Source organism: Hippocampus zosterae, chromosome 4, assembly GCF_025434085.1.
Source record: "Hippocampus zosterae strain Florida chromosome 4, ASM2543408v3, whole genome shotgun sequence".
Lineage (NCBI taxonomy): Eukaryota > Metazoa > Chordata > Actinopteri > Syngnathiformes > Syngnathidae > Hippocampus > Hippocampus zosterae.
Genome location: NC_067454.1, coordinates 14,938,659 through 14,959,274, shown reverse-complemented (window position 1 = coordinate 14,959,274; position 20,616 = coordinate 14,938,659). Strand labels below are relative to the sequence as shown.

Below are 20,616 nucleotides of genomic sequence, written 5' to 3'. Positions count from 1 at the left end.
GAGTAGGAGGAGGAGGACGCTCGCAGCCCTGACTCTCGCTCCGGCTCGCCCCGCCTGCTGAAACGAGCGCACCGACCCGCCCACCAGGATACCCTGAAGCAGGCTGGTGGTCCACGAGCACCACCACCACGAACTGAACTAGCCCGGACACTTGAAAGCACACCAAATGCTTTACCTGACAGTCGCAGATGGAAAATCACAAGTGGATTGAGCTGTTTCACCAATCAACAACAGTTACCACGTAAATATTTACATTTGAGACGAGTACAGTGAGGTTAAATTGTGCAATTTACGTGTAAAATGAAATCCTTACTCCATACTTTTTATGGAGGGTCTGCAAGTCTTTGAATTCGACAGCGCCGTCTTGTGGAGCATAAAGCAACTTGATTAATGTGATAATTTTAATTCTTCTGATGATACAAAACGAAATATAACGCAGTACAAATACAAATTAGATTTTTTTTGGGGGGGGGGGGTTAAAATGTTAAATTGTATGTGCAACTAATATCTAATACTAATACTACAATAATATTTGAATTATTATCAGTATTGTTTTTCACAATTATTGTTACTCTTAGATGTGTTTAATGTATCCCTCCATCTATTAACAAAACTGCTTAGTATTTGTACATAGTTTGTTGCACACCACAGCTTGGTTTCTCCTTCTTTTCATTATTACTGTACTATATTCTGTACTGTATTATATACAGTGCTATATACTTTACTCATTAATACTGTACTAAGTTGAGTTTCAAACCCTAATTTAAAATACTGGCCATATTTAAAACCTACTTTGAAACACTTTGGGAGTGGGGTAGATAAACGTTTTCCCCGTCTGTAAATACATAATCGTGATGCTGTACTGTGGATGGGCTATACTGTCTCATGAACCACACCCTTGACACGCTACAGGTCAAGTGAGTGAGTTTTTTATGTGGAAGTTTTTTTTTGTTTGTTTTGTTTTTATGAATGAATTTTTGATGAGTGTGAGAGTTTTTGACTGTTTTTGGGTGTTTTTTGGGGTAAGTGGAAGGCTTGTGTTAGTCGTGTAGTTTTTTAATGTGTGTGTGTTTGTGTGTGTGTGTGAGAGAGAGACAGTTTATTCGTGGGATTTTTTTGAGTATTCATAAGATGTTTTAGGTGTATGTGGAGGTGATTTGGGGTGTGAGAGGTCTATATGAATAATAGTTTTTTTTCTGTGCCAGTGAGAGTATTTTATAGGGGAATTTTTTGTGAGTCGTGAAGAGACTTCATTGGTGTGAGAGGTTTTTGTGCATATGAGAGCTGTTTTGGTGGAAGTGAGTCTTTATCGGTTTTAGTGAGAGTTGGTGTGTGTGACAGGGAGAGAGAGAGAGAAAGGGAGAGAGTTTATGGTTGAATGTGAGTTTCTGAGTTTGTCAGAAACTTTGGTGAAGACAAGTCTTTTGCACTGTGTGAGAGGAAATAAAAGAATGAGTTACGAAAGACTCATTAATTCCTGAGATTTAAGTCATGAAATGAAATAAAATCGCAGTAATGGAACCGAGTGCATTCACTGCAGGGAGTTGCAAACTCCTTGGACCGTTTGGGAGGACACCAGCCAAGGCCTTTTTGGCCCGGCGGTCGTGACAGGAAGTCAGCCTACAGACATGGTGGTCCAGCTCATACCAAAAAAACAAAAACAGTCCACCGGTCTAACACTCTCACTTGTTCCCCCAGAAGTATTGAAACGAAACGACAGTGATTAACGTGGCCCCCGGTCGGAGCTTCGGAAAGCGGATGTGGGTTCGCAGACCTTGGAGGATGCGAGGGGTGCACACATCTGGAATGTGATCATTCCACACAGATGCGCCGCAAACATAATTTACGGCGCTGCTCACTTCCAGGGTTTTTGGAGCGCTGAGACACGTTTTTACCAGCCTTTCACGATGCATTCATCTCAGTCACAAGCCATACTGGAGTGGCAGGTTGTGCTCGGAACCTTAAACCAAGCAACACGATTAAACAAAGTACCGGTACTAATAAAAAGAAAATCTGGGAGTGAAAATGAAGGTAATGAAATACAAATGAAACCCTATTTTAAATTAGTTGTTTATCGGAATGTGCGACAGCTTTATTTATTTTTAGGTGTCCTAGAATTTTTGGTGGTGAATGTGAGTTTTTTTGAGTGACAGTTTTTTGTTGTATTAGAATTTCTGGGTGCATGTGACATGAGAGAGATTTTGGTGTGCATCAGAGTAGTTTTGTCAAGGGAGTATTTTTAATGTGAGAGTTTGTTGCAGGTGTATGACATTTTTTTGTGTCTCTAAGAGGTTTTCTAATGGGTGTGAGATATTTTTTTGATGTGGTTTAACTTTGTTGGGGGGGACTAAGAGTTTTTTATTGTGTGAACGTTTTTGTTATGAGAGCGTTTTTATGTGTGTTCTTTTTTTTGTGATGTTTTTGGTGCGTGTGAGTGAGTTTTTGTGTTGTGTGCGTGTGTATCTTTTAATTTTACTTTTTTTAACCATGAGAGATTTTTAGGCACGTGGGTTTTTTAGGTGTAAGCGTGAATTTTTGGGGGGTAGGTGTAAATTTTTAGCATGAGTGTGAGTTTTGTGGGGTTTGTGTGAGTTTTTTGATCGTTCGAGTGTTTTCCTGTATGCAAGAGTTTTCTGTGCATCTTGGGTTTTCTGGTGTTAGAATTTTTTTGGGTGGTATGTTTGATGGGCGACTGTGAGAATTTTTTTTTTGTTGTTGGCCATTTTTTTGTTGAGATTTTGGTGCAAGAATGCTTTTAGGTCAGCCTGCGAATCTTTGTGTGTGAGATTTTTGTTCTATTTTTAGAACAATACAGCGGTTCGCCCAGGTTGAAGTAAACAGCTAAACAACTCAAGTTTAAAAAAGATGGCACATTTATTGCAACATAAATGTTATATACATCATGTTTTTCTGTTGAAAAAAGACAGAAAACTGTAATTTTCATTGCCGCCTTTTCCAGACGTGCACAGACAACATGTTTGACGTTTTGACACAAATTTTTCTCAGTCAACCACGAGAGACTTGCGAATGGACATTGACATTTCCGGGAATAACAAAACAGGTTATGGTTAAGTGACCATGTACATTTTACTACCTAATATAGTAAAATAAAGTAATAAACTTTTTACTCAAAACCTTTGCTTCCAAAAATCTAGAAAGAGTAATATTTAGAATTCAAGAAATATTATTACAGTATTATTGTATAAAAGACTAACTACAGTGAAAAATAAGCCAATTTTTTTAAAACCGCTTTGCTTTTGATTTTCCTTTTTTCTATTTTACACAAGGAAAAAAAGCATGTGGGAATACAGCAACTCGGTAAAGAAATACAAAGCGGAACATACGAAATGAAGGAAATGGAGCAGGAACTCACATGTATACTAAAATCATGAATACACACGTGTGAATACTGTCATGAGCAACAAGGCCACATACCGACCAAGGAAACACACATACACATACGCACATACGCAAAAGACAAACTAAAACTGTTCAATGATCGATTCTGAATGTAAACTTTTACTTTGACTCTAATGGAAGTCCTTTTTTTTTTTTTTTTTGCACAGAATCTTTGTGAGACAATATACAGACAACTAAATGGAATATAAAGACCCAAACACTTAAAAAAAACATGCACAACAAAACATAAATAAAGCCATTGCCAAAGGGAAATCTATTCGTTTGTTCGTTGTTGTGCTACAATCCCACAAAATGACCTCTTTTATCTATATACTGTATATGTTCAGCATAGTGTGAAATATCAAGTCTGGCTTCTTTTATTAGGACTGAGCAAAATATAAGTGGAAGCTGGAAGAAACGACTTGACAAAAATGCATACCTACTTTTTTCCAGGCGAAAAAGTGGTCGTCGTTATTTGTTTAAAAAGAATACTAGGAATTGGAAACAAAATGTTAAGTGTCAAATTACACGTGCGTATGTCGACTACTCTACGGCTAAAGTAATCTCCTTTAGTAAAGACGCTACAAATAGGCAGGGAATGTGAAGATTTGCTATTTTTGTTGTATTATTAGTATTTAAAAGCCATTGCAATGTCAAATAAAATGGAAACTTTCAGTCAAACTTGAGTTTTTTTTTTCTCATTGAGGAATAGAACGTTACCAAAACGAAACTAACAAAAACTTTTGGTTCCATGCGTTTTCTGGAAAAATCAAGAAAAAATGGGCCAATACGTGAATGGCTGTGTTCGGAATCATCCGCTCATTCCCTACTCACTATACAGCGGTGCTTTGCGATACGAGTGACCTGACTTTTAATTTATTTTTGAAGACAGCCATTGTTAAGCAGATTATTATTATTCTTTTTTGGTTTGGACTTGCGAGAAAAAATATGATACAAGCATAGTGTGGTGACAGTGAACTCTACTTAATTCACCTTTGTGTCAACATTGTAACTTTGCGGAAAAATCCACTAACTTAATGCTAACGCATAATGGGAAATGAGTTATATCCCTTTAGACAACCGCTAATTGAACATAAATTGCGCAAGCAACATATGTACAAACACGGTATAACAATACTCACAGGCAGGTGTTCTTTTTCCTCTGCACAGAACAATTGTACTTGTATCTCAAGGTTCCATTGCATTGTGATTTTATTTTTTAATCATGAGCCTAATAGGATAGTTGCCAAAGTCATTTTTTAACGTTTTTGGAAAACAGGATTTCTGGGGGCATTCTTCCATTACATCGGTAGTTTTTAAATAATTTGGAAGTGTAAGTTGACACATGCAATGATATTACTAGACTAACAACAAAGTGAACTCGATAGTTTACTTTCATTATTCAAATGAAAAATTGTTTTGAACCCAATTCGCAAATGTCCCGGATCAACAGATGTAAGCAGATGTAACAGGTGGAACTTTAGAAATAAATATTGAACAAATAAATAAACTATAATAAGACCATATTTGTGAATTTATTGTGTATTTTACAAAATGAATACAAATAAAGCACTTTATATCCATTTGTGTTGTGATGTGTTGCTCTCTTAAAGATATTTTCGCACCATTACTTTGCCTCTTGCCAACAATCAAACAATACCCCGGAAACGAAAAATTGCTTTTCTGTCATCACAAGGCATAATGGGATGTACGAGATGTGTCAGAAAAGATCCAGGACTTTTGAAAAACGATAGTTTTCCAAATCCAAACGACGAGTTTTCCCTTGTGAAGTAATCACCTTGGAGTCTAAAACACTTTCGCACCTTCCTCTGTCCCATCATCAATTATTTTAATTTGAGTCTTCGCAGCCTTGTCGTTGCAGCGATCGTGATCTCATCCACGTCTTTAAAACAAACACTTCCCCCCACACCCGACCTTCAGCTTGGGAGGGAGGGGGGGGGGAATCAAACAGAGCCAGGTTGTATGGATAGAAAGGTTTCTCCCTCCAGCAGTGTGCTGTTCTTCTGTGCCAGAAACTGTCCGATGCTCAGGGCTTTGGGAGCAGATGTGCCAGTTGCTCATCTCGCCACACTAAAGCAGAAACTCATAGTTTGGATTTGAACTCTAGCTTGAGTGACACAAGTCCTGGGACTTTTCTGACACAACTCCGATTTGATTTTGTTTTCCACCTCATTTCGAGATGCATCAAGGGATACATTAAAAGCACGAAACAGTTGATAATTGATGCTCACGAGACATTTGCAAAGCATGGCAAAATGGCAAACTCACAAGAAAGGGTACCAAATAGTGGATAGGGAGTGATTTCGAACATAGCCAATCTCACTTTTTCCCTTATTTCACTTGCCAGGCTGGAGTGCTTTGTTTTGTAACGACACTGGCAAACTACAGATTAAACTGAAAACTGTCTACATTTTCCCTTAAGACATACACTTGGAGCTCAAGGACGTAATAAATAGAAAGAAAAAAAAAGCTGCTGTTACAATGCATTCGTCAATTCAGTTTAGGCACGAGGCAACCTCCACTTGAACTTGGAAGAGATTGCGAAGTATGATTGTTCAGAAGCGACACGCTTCTTACAGATCTGCGTGATATGTGCTTGAGATTCTTCTCGCTTTTTGGGGGCAAAATTTGCGGACGGAGTGCCGCGCAGGCTCCTTGTCAGTCTTGTGACTGGATTGTGTTAGTCTTGAGTGATTTTGGCTTCTAGTGGTCTATTCTCCTCCGCAAAGTGGCGTAAAACGCAGCGGGGAGCCCCCTCCGTCACAAGGAGGCCAAGTCGCCATCTCAGACGGGACGAAATGTTCTGCGTGCGGGACCTGTCACAGACGAGACAAATCGTATCAAGAGGTGGTGCTATGACATCAAACAACATGCGAAACAAATTTGTAGTTGATACAGAGAGTGACCACACACATCCGGTTCAATGCTTTGGCCACATAGCCCAAGGGCTGGTACTGAAAAACGGAGAGAAATAGAGCGCGTGATAGACAGAGAGAGCTGGAGAGCTAGTTTCATAAAGTAAGTAGATAGTGATAGATAGCATGAGAGACGGAGCGAAGTGATAGAGAGGTAAAGAGCTAGACAGAGAAAGCTAGAGAAATACAGTATATAGAGACCGAAAGAGATGGACATTGTAGATATGACTGATTGAAAGTTCGAGCCATAGCTAGCTAGATAGATAGCTACATAGAAAGATACTTCTATAATCATCCCTGCTGAATGCCAAAGGCGCTACCCAACAGCAGGAATTTCTGATGCGCACTCGCAGTTCAAGTATGTCTACAAACAATATTGTGAGACCGAGGTGGCGTTGGGTGACCGTAAGTGCCAGATAGATAGATAGATAGATAGATAGATAGATAGATAGATAGATAGATAGATAGATAGATAGATAGATAGATAGATAGATAGATAGATAGATAGATAGATAGATAGATAGATAGATAGATAGATAGATAGATAGATAGATAGATAGATAGATAGATAGATAGATAGATAGATAGATAGATAGATAGATAGACAGACAGACAGACAGACAGACAGACAGACAGACAGACAGACAGACAGACAGACAGACAGACAGACAGACAGACAGACAGACAGACAGACAGACAGACAGACAGACAGACAGACAGACAGACAGACAGACAGACAGACAGACAGACAGATAGATAGATAGATAGATAGATAGATAGATAGATAGATAGATAGATAGATAGATAGATAGATAGATAGATAAATTAAAGGTGGCAAAAGCTTCAAAAATATGATTGGAGTCATTTGTTTCACATCTCAAATAGGGGTGTGTTCACTTTCTCTATCCGCCATAATCTGTGTTTTCAGATCAGAAACATTTATGAACTGATTGGTCGTGCGCCACCTCTCGAGATATTCAATCAGGAACTTGATCACATGGGAATGAACTGGCAAGATGTTCAATTGTTGATTCAGTTCGTGATTTATCAAACAGAGCGGCCCAACGTTACCTAGTCCTACTGTAGCTTGTCCAATGTGAAGGGCCGTTGTTATGTTTTGCTTCCGTTTTATATGAGATAAAACACACTAAGTTTGGCTTTTGGACTGTTGGTGACAGAGATGAGAGAAAGACCTTGACATTTTGTCAGTAGATCATGAAAAGACGAGTTGGCTGCAGAGTTTTGTGTACCTGTCCGGGCCTCAGAGGTGGCCCATGGGGTTGGATGTGTCAGTCAAGCTTGGGTGGACCCCCGTGTGACCTTGTTGACCATCACCGGAACCGCCCGACACTTTTTCCTCCTCTCTTCTCTTAAGGCAGGCTGCTTTGGGGTTTAGATTCCGCTCTATAGGGCCAAACAGTCAAAAGAATAAGACAATGTCATTTGATTTCATTTCGGACAAAGCCGCGGCGAGCAGCACAGATGGAGGGGGAAAAAAATCAACCGAAAAGTACTTTTGGTTTATTTATTATCAAAAGGCAGAAAAAGACCTTATTTTTTGAGACTTTTTTGAAAAGCCCTTTGTGATTAAGGACTAGATAAATACTTCTGATGTTATTGCACGAATAAGAAATATTAATGTCAAAGTTAAACAAGGCAAGAATTCATATTTGAACAAGTGAATTTCAACAAGTAAAGACCTCTGACTTGTTGCTCCAAACTGAGGATGACCGCCACAGCCTGATGGAGGATGAGCAGCTTGGTCTGAGGCTTCTCGCTCTTCAGGTGCAGCTGGCACATGCGGCCCAGCTCCTTGAAGGCCTCGTTGATGTCCCGCACCCGCAAGCGTTCCCGGGCGTTGTTGGCCATTCTCCGCTCCCGCTCTCGCTCCGCTTTCTGCTCAGGGTTCAGGTCTTCGTCCTCGGTCAGACTGTCGGGTACATGAAAACACTTTTGTAAAGGAAGTGAGGTTTTCACTCTTTTCTTGAAATATATTTTCCAGGACATTTCCCATTTTTTGTGTGACTTTTCCAGGACTTTTTCATCTGCTCCGATATGCTAAAGTTATCACAATCAACACTCATAAATTCCACCCCATACTTTGCAGAACAGTAATTTTCTGCACTTGTGCCTTATATTTTGTATATTTAAACAGATTGTTTCAATGTTAACAAAGACCATCCCAAATTTGCTGCAAAAAAAGACTCTCATCCTTCACCCCAAAAGAGCCATTCAAAAGGATGACTCATTAATGAACATCACAACACTAATATAAGATTTCACTTGGATGGTGACATCAAAATTAACTTCATTGCTACAAAAATCAATCATCATCTGATTGACGAACGAACTGCTGATAGGTTGCAGAGAGGCCAAACCGCATGATAGTATCCATGGCACGCCATATCCCAGGAGCTAAGAACTGCATGAAAACTCTGAGCTATGAAATCCATGCACATACGCAATATTTTAATACAGATAAATTCCTAGTTCAGTTTTTTTCATTTACATATTTTCTGTCTCTGCTGTCTGCCAATGGGGCAAGTACAAAATACTGAGTGTACCGTGGCTCTGTACGAACTACCTGTTACCCATCCCCATCTCGAAGCCGCTTTCGTGAACGCTGTGGTTCAACTGAAACCAGAGATGGATTTAATCTCAAAGAGTACAGCTAAAGGTGACGGCACGCCCACGACAGCTCTCTATCACTCAGTAGAGGAGACAGAGAGGGGGAGAAAAACCTCACACTTGGTATACAACGCTAGAGCAACACTATTTAACTGAAATGTATTCTTTGAATAAAAATAAATCCCTCCTTAGGTGTGAAAAAGTTCATAAATTTAGTAACAAAGTCATATGGAAAAACTGGGCAAGAACTGTTCTATGGGAATATGTAATTTGATTAGCTGATAGCGTCATGTGGGGCGCTGTGCTAGTTTGAAGCACAGATTATTCGAATGTGAATTGTTGTGTGTCTCTACATGAGCTCTGTGATTGACCGGCGACCAGTGCAGGGTATACTACGCATTTTGTCTGAAGTGAGGATGGATAGATTCTGAACAGGATAAACGGTTTAGAGAAGGAATCGATAGAACGAATGGATAGCTCATACATGAATCATTAAACGATTCAAAATTAAATAACCGTTTTTGTTTTTTTTTACAGATAGGTAGCTATTACTTTCTGTTCAGCGAAAATAAGTGGACTTACCTTGTGCGTGTGCCACCGCGCGGTGTTTTCAGGCTGTCGCTCTCATCATCCGACTTGTCATCGCCTGAGAGCGAGTCATTCATGTCATCCTTGTCTTGCTTCTCCACTTTCAGCGCCAAGGTGGCGGCCACCTGACCGGCCAAGCCTGGAAAAGGAGCGGGAGGCGAGAACAAGGTAAGTTAAGGTGAGCTGCCTATCGGCCATAGAATGAGTCAAGAGCAAGTATGGGGCCCATCGGACCTCTGAATGCTTCTATTTGATGGTTGAGCTCTGTGCTGGACGTGGAGCCAGTGCTCGGTAGGCCTCCGTGGCTGTTCAGACTTGCTGTGTCGTCAGCATGGGAAGAAACCTGTAACAAAAACAGGAGATGTCAAGACGGGAAGTTGACATCCTCTGCAAATAAATCAACAATACAAGACCAAACAGAGAGAAAGAATGGTTAGATTTTCTGGAAGACTTTCAAGCTGCTTGGTACAAGGTTTGCAAAAAAAAAATACTGTGGAAAAAAGGGCTTCAGTGATGAATCGCATCAATGCTGCTTTTAAACACACATTAATTTCTTTGGGGGGGGGGGGGCATGGTTTCAACTTTGTACATCACAGGACAACTTGGGGATCTAATAAGTCATTCCAAACAGTATGAGACACAGTTTACTCATGGCTGTCTTTAACCACAACTAAGACTCTTTTTCATGTCTAAAAGGAGACTATTTTTAGATTTCTTTGGTGTTCACTTTCAAAAGACATCAAAGTAGTCTAAATCCCCGGTTGCAACATAACACTTTCCTTATGTACACATTCATGAGTGGCAAATAGTCAACAACCAGTACGTACAACCACAATCCGCATTCTTTCAGATGTTCAGCACATGCCCCCCAAAGTTATTTCAGTTCTCTTTCTACTTCCAAGAGAAGACGGGGAAAGTCTCACTGAGGCTGGAGGGTATCTCCCTGCATTCCCCCTCACCAAATGTTTATTTATGTAATCCCCTGTCACTGTTGGCCTCTGTTACCCCCTTTACTCCAAAACCATCCCTTTCTTCAGTGCTACACTAATCGTTGCTGTGCTCTCAACAGGTGCCCTAACAAGTCTTTGTGCGCAGGAGGAGGAGGAGGGGAAAGCTGGGGTTCTGGCAAGAAAAGAAGGCTGCCATTTTCATGGCTGGGCCTGATTATCATACAGCTGAGGAGGCACGGGGTGCAGACACACGTTCCCAACTATTCAGATTTCCTTGCTTGTTAAAAAGAAGCGATGAAAAGGGGTACAAAAAGGGAGGGTAGGTGGGTGTCTGTCATCCAGACTAAAAGCCTGTGGCTGTGTCGAGGCTGGTGAGCCTGTTTGAGGGGAGCTCTCCCCACACAGGAAGACCTGTGTTAGTGCAAACACAGCCTGTTCTATCTGGCAGTCACAGTCGCTTAAACATTACTGCCACAGCATGGTGCTCGATAACAAACACAATAAAATTCATTGAGAACCTAAACATTTCATGTATGGTTTGGCAAACAGTTTGAAAAGACCAAATTACATGATGTCTCCTTGAAATGATCTACAATTGCAGTAATTCAGAATAGTAGTAAGTACAGTAAGGTCTCAATGTATTAAAAACTTGGACATGCCCAATTCTGCATTTTGTCGAAGATGCCAATTATTTCTATTGTTTCTCAATACAGTGTTCTTAATATTGGCAGAAGTTGGGGATATTGTACATCTGAACTATAGTCGTTTCAGTAATCAACAAAAATGCTGCGATACTACAATACCTTTCAAGCAGGTACAGTAGGAGCCATGTCAGTCGTGATGCGTTACCTTAAGTTTAACATGCATGATAACAATTATTAAACATCAAGTTGGATGTTAAAATGTCAAGAATGACAAGCTGCATCTGTATTATATTTGAGCAAAGCTGATGCCATGCTCCGCAATTTTTTGTGCGTCTGTGTGTTTTTCAACAATGTTAGATTTTTTTTCTAAAACATTCGTACCACAATACAAGATGTCTTTATTCATCAACTATCAGTACTTTGCATTGGTGAATACTCAATTGTATGTGTTCCATATTTGATGCATCCCTAGTAGAAGTAACTAGGATCCTTGAGAATGGCACAAAGGATTGTGTTTGGACCGTGTGGTTAGATGGTAATAATTTTGAAACTGTAAGAAACATTCACAATGGGAAATATTAGTCATGAACATCCCTTAACACAATCTCTTACAATATTTTGCTATTTCACGTATGTCATTTGCAGCCTGAAGATACCCATTTAACAAATACAAACTGAATTCTACGCAAACATTTTGGATCACTGAAGTGGATATAAAGGAAAGTAAAGGAGAAAATTGTGTTCAGTGGTACATACAATAATCATTATTATGCTGGGGAGAAAAAGTATTTTGAAGTCTCCCATTTTTACAGCAGAGATTTTATTAAAGCTGAAGCTATTTGGGGGTTATGTCCTACAGTAAACAGCACTGTCTCCCTTTCATTTGTATTGGAAAGTTAATAAAAATATCTTGACTTCAGACAAGAAATCACATACAGTATATTTTTCAAATTTGTGTTTCACTCTAGTGTGTGTATGCAGTTAAGTCAAATGGGGTTGAATCAGCATCCTGTGATTACACTTATGGAAAATATGTCAGTGTACCAACTCTGTGTGGGATATGTGCTTTTGTCACATGATGATGAATTATTTCTGAACAGGTGGCAGTAGTCAGATGTAAAACAAAAAGTTTATTTTCCCAGAAGCATTTCAAACACAATATCTTAATTAGGGAGACAGAAAAATGAAAATGGTCTTCATACCATTGTTGTTGTCCGACCGGGAGTCAACGCTGAGGCAGGGAAACTTGCTCCAATGGCTGCCAGTTGGCCATTTTGTGCCTGTCCCAGCAGACTGTGGATGTCGCTGGGTAGACTGGCAGTGGAGCCCACTGCGTGGTTCCTCAGAACAAGGATTGCATCATCCAGTCGGTCAAGACGATCCTCCATTCGCGACTTTGGGGCGCAGAGGGATTGTAGCGTGGAAGGTCAGGGGGAGGGAGAGGAGCGAGAAAAAAACGACAGAGCAGCTTAGTATAAGCATATTAGGGCCAAAAATTGAAAACACTGATTGGATGGCGTGGACTTGAAAAGTGAAGATAAAAGAAAATTCAAATGCACACAAGAGCCCAAACATCAACACATATACTTGCTTGTGTGGAAGTGAATGGAGTGGATTAACATCTGCACTCAAGCAGATTGTGGCAAGCTAATAAGATAATTTAACAATGGCAACAAAAGCTGATTGAAAAAATAAAAATAAAGACTGCATGTCAAGGTCATAAGAGCAACCCAAAACAATGGACGATGATTTATGAAACACATTACAGATTACCAGCTCAATCTAAAGTACCTCGCAGACGTCCTTTAAGAAAGACATGGCATCCTGAAGATGCTCATGTAACTGCTGATGAACTCTGTTTTTCTGCCCAAGTCCCCCCAAAAATAAGAAGAGGATTAAGAAAGATCAGAAATACATTGAGAGAGGGAGATTATTCTTTAAGAAGAAAAACATTTGCAAACAGATATACATCTGCTGACCAATCACTTTGTAAGGATGAAAGTTTTGTTGTGTACTATCTTAGTGCCTTACAATGACATTGGCGGGCCACTGGTTTCATTGCGATTAAAAATTGCTGGTTAACGGTGTGGCAAGATTACAACATTACAGATGGAACAGCCAATCCAAAACACACATGGACTTTCACAAATAAATAAATACAAATAAAATGTTCGATCATTGCCAATATCCCCACACTGCTTTAATGACACCCTCAATTCCTTTCTTTGCGGTAATCCTTGACAATGGCAGTATGTTTTTGTGGTTGAATAAAAATAAATAGCCTCAAAACACGATACAGGGAAAGAGTTTTTCCACTGCACAATGCCAGTCGATGTGTGGTGCTGAATCGCTTGGTGTACAGCGTAGAGTAGCCAACTGTATTTTTATTTTATTTATTTATTTATTTATTGTGATGGTCCATTTCTGTTGCGTTCAGCCACCGTGTTTCTTGGTGTGTGGCAGGCCAAAGCTAGTAAACATTCATTGGCTACTGCTGGAATGAAAAAGCTGCAATGCCTCTAATACAAAGTTTTGCATCATATGCTTTATATATATACAGTGTGTTTAATATACACACAAACACACACACATATGTGGTGGTTTACTTAATATGTATATCATCATATGCTTTATATCTACTGTATATATATATATAGTTCCAAGTCATGTGGCGCAAGTGGAAACTTGCTGGCTTACAGCAAAGTCCTTTCATTGTAAAATGACCGAGAGTGTCTCAATCCATTAGCTATTTGTCATTTCATCGGGAATGAATTCCTCAAGTAGCATGTTTAGACAGTTGCTCAGCCCCGATTCTAGAAGTCATGGGGCTTTCCAAATTCCACAGGAATTTATAACTTTGGCTACTTGGAAAATCTGACCTGCTCTTTTATTTTGCATAGATTGAAGCAATGTGTACGGGTGAAATGAAATCTGCAGCAAGGCAGTAAAGGAATCCCGGATAAGGGGCTCTGCATACAGCTGCTGGCAGCCCCTTGAACTAAACCCTTCCCCCCCCAAGTGTCAATCCTGGAGCAGGAGACAGATGGCAAGTCCTAAGGGACAGGTATTGTTCAGTTATCCTTGACCTTCCACTTAATCCTCCACAAACATTTGTGGAAATCTCTTTGTCACGATAACACAACCAAAGTGAGCATCCATATAGGATGAAGAAAGGAAGAACGCTTACCAATGAGTGAAGTGAGTTCTCATAATTTGGAGAAGAAGCGGTTTGTCCACTAGGACGCGGCCACTGGTTGGTCCCTAAGCAAAGAGACAAAGGTTCACTGTAGGTAAGTTGACAATTGATGCTGCTTCCATTTAATATCAACATGGCTGATGGCTGCGTCTTGCTTCACTGACTCCAGACACCAACAACAGCTAACCGTCATAACACACTGACATGCCAATTTACTGGCGTCAGGATATATTTTTATCATTAAGGATGAGATTACATCATTTCCTGACATCTGAGCAGCATACTGACACGCAAGCTGGTCGGGAGTTTGTCTTACGCCCCCATTTCCATATCCTGGATCTCTGGCTTGTTTCGACAAGGAAGAAAAATAATATGAGCAATGACAAATCTGATTTGTAATACCATTCCTTCCAACCACCTGAAGCAAATCTGAGAGTTTAGATGTACATTTTCCATTTGACAAATGGTCTTAATCTGAGTATGTAATAAAAGCAATGTGTCAAGTATGAAGGCTCAATAAAAGTTGATGCTCTTGCATAACGTTGCTGCTCGGCAGAATGCTAGCATCTCCAAAATCATGACTTTTCTGGGGGGGAAGCATCACTTGCTTGAGTTACCAGCAAAAAAAGGTTTACTCAAATTACTCAAATACAAATAACCTAACTATATTCACTTATTGTTTAAAAAAAACACCCAGATGATCAGTCTTGAGGTGATATAATACTGCACTGATCCCGCAGAGTCATGAAAAGAGAGATTTATGACACTTCTCAGTTCAAGTGCTCAAAGGAGTTCATGGACTTTTTCTCAAGGTGTTTTCAAGACTTTAAATAGGTTAATAGTGAGTAAAAATAAGTCAGTCAATGTGGGGACAGAGCTATGGTATTGATTTTGTGGGGAAAAAACAAAAAACATTAACCACTTACTCAGACACGATTTCTAGCCAACAGTGACAATGAACTGGTCTTTCTTTATGTCTCAATCATATTTTACGAATTTTAGTATTAGGTTCTTTCAATTGAATATGATTTAGAAAGCACCAACTACATATTTAATGAACTTCATTCATTTCATCTTGGTTTTCCTTATTCCTTAAACCAAGATGAATATGTATTGTAACGAGAGGGAACATACAATCATAACCATAATAGACTCTGACAACTCTTCCAGGTTATTTGCAAGAAATGCCTGGAGCACTTTCCAGTTCTGTACTGTCTGGTGGAGGATTGCCAAACCAAGTCATTCATTTAGATTATGGTAAGTATGATGTTACAGGACACTTCAGATATATATATTTTTGGAGGGGAGATTCACATGGAGGAAGTGAAGCATTGGTTTCACCTCTAAATAGACTGATGTGTTATTCCTGCTTACACTAAAATGGGGAATAACAACCGACAATAAAGAAAAAAACTTTCTGAAATAAAGGGGACTTCAAACAACAGCGCCACACAATGAAGACTTGAAATTAACCATACCACAAAAGAAACAAGCACAAAAAAATTAGCTTGTTTTCCTTCCAATTGTTTCAGTGAATGTCACACTTCATATGTAACTCTCTGTCATCCTTCGGCATGAAAGACTTCAGACACGAGAAAAAAAAGATGAAAAGAACTTGGGTTTAGCTCCATCTTGCTGCCAGATGAGCAAGACATGAACTTCACATGCCTCCACTGCCTGATGGCTATAAATTTATATATATACAGTACACACACACACACAGTCTCTGCCGGTGGGTGAAAAAACACAGCACCCTATGTTTGTTATTTGGATACACAAAAGTGTGGCCCCAAAAAGAATGCCAGTGGCATTAAATCCGAGTTGGAAAGTCAAATGCAGAGAGGTTTCCCGCATTTTGTGAGGTTAGTAACAGACTGGTTTTGTGAAAATGGAGACAAAATTTGGCTCGTGGTGCACATTAACTAAAACACCATTCATCATTAGGGTTGCACCAAGATACAGAGCATTACTCATCAGATGTTTCTGCAATCAGCCCTGCTGTTTCTCTCTCTCTCTCACTGTGTGCGTGCGCGTGCGTGTGTGTGCGTGCATGTGTGTGGGTATGTGTTAGAGGAACAGCTGTCCACAGGGCAGGGCAACAGCTGAGGATGAGAGGAGCATAGGTAAAGACAGCTGTCACCAGTCCATTACCATACTTGAAACAACTGTCCATTAAAAAAACACACTGGGCTTTCCTACTTGGCGTCTCCCCTTTTTTTCCCCCACAATAGTGGTTCTCGTGTCTTAATATGGCTGCAAGGCTTCATGCCACTCATTTAAATGACATCATACATGGTCTAAAAATAGTGGTGTAGAGTTAAATCAATAGTAATGGAGATAATAAAAGTGTAAAATCTTCATCCAAAAATGTAGGATCAGTATGACAAACTACACAGTGATCCACAAGCCACTTTTTTACAAGCTACACAATGTTCTGCTTAGTCAAAAAAAAGAAAGAAAAGAAAAAAAAACTAAACAAAAAGCTTTTCATCGATGTAATTCAAAACCACTTCAAACAAATCTTTTTAAATCCTTAAGCAGCTCAAAAGCCATGGCCTCATTCATTTATATTTCCATTGTTGTTCCGGGGCTTGTCATTAACATTTCAATCCACCCCCCACTAGCCCCCAAAAGAAAGAAAATAATAAATAAACAAATGTGATCTGAGCAGATGCGTGTCAGCAAGCCATAGAATTATGAGCATGAGTGCTCTGAGGAAAAGATGTGACGAGTGCCCACACAGCTTCTCGGTGTGGAGAAGCTGTGTGTGTTGGTTGTAGGTCAATAGAATTGACAAATATTTCAATGGCACGCAACTTTTAGACCCAGCTAAAAGAAGTTAAGCACTCATCGACAGCTAACTTGTGAGTTAAGGCTGCATTTATGTTTTGTTCCTGTTGGCCACTCAACGGCGGCGACTCAAAGGCTCAAAAGGTTTCAGTCAGCGGTTTACCACGCATGCCACCACATTCTGAGGGGACTCCTCAAGTTTTTCATGTTCTATCAAGGGTTTCGACAGATGAAACGTGGAGGCCAGGCAGCTTTGGAGCAAGTTTGCTGTCCTTCAAGAGTTGACGTACAGTAAGCGCAGGGTGGAGGTGTCAAGTATGCTACCTCTCAATGAATGTTTATTTGATTTCTGTCTACTCAATAATTGGTCTCTCTGCCAAAACCAAAACAGGCAAATGAGTCTGTTCTTCACATACACACTTCATGGTGCCATTTTATTGAAAGAAATTCACAGATCCTAAAAAGAGTGAAAAAAGGTAACATACAAAGTGGAATTCTAAAATGTGAATGCCTTTCAGTCAGATGCACTGCAAACCAATGACATTTTTGGAAAAAGAAGCGCACAAGTGCAGTACCATTGAAGTGAATATGTAACCTTTAAAAGGTTACCATAATTGAAGTCACAACCAAGGATGCGCCTCGAGACTGTGTTCATGACATCATACTTAAAGAATTGGGTTTTACCTGGTCTTCCAGATGGGGTGCCAGCAGCCGTCACCACAGTCCCTGCTGAGCCAGCGCCTGCTGTGGCTGTGAGAGGTGAAGGGGAACCCACAGGCGTGGACGGGTCGGAGGGAAAACTACTGCTCGTGTGGTCAGGTGAGTAAATCTATGAGAGCAGAAAGAATGCGGCATTAGATGTCACAGACGATATTGCTGTGGATACAATCAATTATATGTTGCTCCATACGTTAGCTCTAGTTTAATTAAAAGTGAGCAATCATCGTTTTTTTGACATGACAAAATGCTTGATGAAAGCACAATCACTTCCCCAATTTTCCCCTTTTAATCAGATGATATTGTGCTGTAATCGAACATGTCTCTGAGAAAAGGCCCCGCAAAATGGATCCTCACTAATTAGCAGGAAAAAGCAGCAGATAGATAGTAATCATCAAATTGAGCTGGCAGGAAACCGTTTGACTTCTCTGGAGAAGATAGAATGTCCTCATTAATAATCTCCTTATTCAATCACGATCTTTGGGCTTTACGTTTTCAATCAACTTGGAGTATCAGGCAAGTGTAGCACTGAGAATGTAGGGAAAGGGGGGGGGATGGATGGACAGAATGGCTATTAAAGCTTTTCTAGCACTAAGAACTGCGTTCTTCTTTTTCCCCTACACTCTCAGGCACGCAATTCAGTGGAAAACTAAGACGGATTAATAATGCGGTCATCACTGTGTCAAATACAAACAAGACTCAACACAAATCCCCAAACATGTCTCAGTTTCACAAAAGCAAGTTGCTTATAACCGTGACTTCTGACCAAACAATATATGGCCAAGGACGCCGCATTCAAAGTGAAACAGGGTTCCTTTTACTGGAACAAATGAAGCCCCGCCTCTTCATCAGTCACACTCCCGCAGGCAGAGAAGGGCCAATTTAAAAGGGGGCTTGGGGGGTGGACGAAAACTCTACAAAGGGCGGCCCGTGGAGTTGAGCCACAGCAGTTATAAACTCCCCAGTGCCCCCGCTCCACGCACCTACCCCACGCTGTCCAACCGTGTCCATTTCATTCCAGCTTTGTCATGCTAAGAGAATTAAGTCTAGAAATATAAAAGACTTAATTTGTTATTACCATGGCTAAACTCACATTTTCCATTCAGATTTTTTTTCCCAGTTTTTCACTGATGTCTGTAATGTTTGTCGAAATCCAAATGTGTTATTTCACAAATTTCAATAAGGTGTATGAAAAAAAATGGTGGGTCTTATTTCATGAAAAGTGCAATTTAGGACAACGGTTCAATCCATTATAGTGGAAAAACGCAGAAATTGGAACAATGTACAGTATCTGAAGATGAATTTTATACAAATTTAGCCATTAGCAAATGATGAACAGAACTACTTCTATTAATAATGTTTTTAATCATTAATTTACACATGTGTCAGACAGAGATGGGGAATGGCAATCACAGTGGACCGGAATGTTGACACATTAGACAGCACAGCTTTGAAACAAATTATCGAGACCAAACAATCCCACAATTAATTTTACATTTAGGGAAAGACTGCTGATTCCAGTATCATTTTAATCGATGGGATAGCCAAACTAAGCTTCCAGTTCAATGCGTGACGGGTGTGTGGTTGCAGCTCACCGAGGCTAAAGCCTTGCCGAGTGCATCCCCAGTCTGTGAGCTTCCAGTGGCGTTCCCCCGATTTGTGGCAGCTTCAAACGCGCAGAGAAAGAGAGAGTGAGCTCGACGAATGTTCAAACAAGCCCCTGTATTTGCATTAAGAGCAGCACATGAGAACTTACCCAGCACCCCATCTGCATTGTTGACCGACGGGGTATGTGTGACAGAGACAAATGGTGAAGTGGTTGTGCTGCTTCTGTGGAAGCTGGACATTGGAGGAAGACTAGCATTGACGTCTGGGGAAGCGGAGTGTGCTGGGTAGGTCTGGAAATCACAAAACACAACTTTGAAACTCTGGAAAATCATGTTCATCCTTCGTATCTGTGGAGCAACGTTAAAGAAAGGGTGGACGGGCCTAAGCAGACAAGAAGAGATCAAAAAGTGACACAGAGCTTTGGTTACATCCTCACTGATAATGCCCAGAGAACATTTTTAACATGCACATTTTCATACTGTGGGGGCTTGAATGTGTGGGTAAAATATTATCTGCATGCTTACATCTGAAAATTATAGATATCTTTGCTGTGATAGCAAAATACAATTAAAACCCAAAAGTTGACGGCGAGGTCTCCCCGTAATTTAGTAAGCACCCTGCCAGTATATTGCACAATTCGAATTGTCGAACTGCACACAAATACTTGGGAAGAGGATTGTCACCCGCTGATTGGCTTACCAGACGGTCATGTGAGTGCAGACTGCTGTAGTTTCCTGACTGTGGCATGTGAGATGAAGATCCTGGAAGCATTCCTCCATAGCCAGGCTGACTAATCCCATTGGTTGAGTTCCAAGGGTCAGATGAACTGTGGGTACCATCTAATGACAAAATATATGGATGCATTTATTAGGGTGCATTTTTTAGTCTCAACAGAAAGCCGCGGGAGCCAAAATCCTCAACATGGGATTATCCACCGAGCAGGGTTTTATTTTTCACTCTTGGGAATGAAACATGATCCTGGGTCTCAATGCAACTGAGATCATAGAAAAGTAAAACAAACAACCAATTTATCTTTCACGTGTATAAAAGGTCCTGATATGGATGAGGTCAAAGAGGAATACAACCTTACTTACCAAAGAAAGTGCTTGCAAATATATTGCTGGAGGGCTTAGGAGAAGAGTAGGAGGGCGAGTCTCTGT

General features: G+C 40.3%; 1 protein-coding gene across 2 annotated transcripts in view; it reads right to left on the bottom strand.

Annotated features, from left to right (window-relative positions):
- Positions 1-2,850: 2,850 nt before the first annotated feature.
- Positions 2,851-20,616, bottom strand: part of tcf12 (transcription factor 12) — a 68,609-nt gene continuing 50,843 nt past the window's right edge. Inside the window, exons 9-21 of one of the 2 annotated variants that reach the window (XM_052063779.1) lie at positions 20,551-20,616; positions 20,156-20,295; positions 19,605-19,746; positions 19,444-19,514; positions 17,816-17,960; positions 14,333-14,406; positions 12,937-13,008; positions 12,348-12,539; positions 9,786-9,894; positions 9,546-9,690; positions 8,036-8,265; positions 7,586-7,739; positions 2,851-6,236 (exon numbers count right to left, since the gene is read on the bottom strand). The exon at positions 20,551-20,616 is cut by the window's right edge and continues 34 nt beyond it. In XM_052063779.1, coding sequence (XP_051919739.1) covers positions 7,597-7,739; positions 8,036-8,265; positions 9,546-9,690; positions 9,786-9,894; positions 12,348-12,539; positions 12,937-13,008; positions 14,333-14,406; positions 17,816-17,960; positions 19,444-19,514; positions 19,605-19,746; positions 20,156-20,295; positions 20,551-20,616 — 1,529 coding nt within the window. In that variant the 3' untranslated portion in view covers positions 2,851-6,236; positions 7,586-7,596. The remainder of the gene's footprint in view (positions 6,237-7,585; positions 7,740-8,035; positions 8,266-9,545; positions 9,691-9,785; positions 9,895-12,347; positions 12,540-12,936; positions 13,009-14,332; positions 14,407-17,815; positions 17,961-19,443; positions 19,515-19,604; positions 19,747-20,155; positions 20,296-20,550) is intronic. The other variant, XM_052063780.1, reaches the window with a different exon arrangement.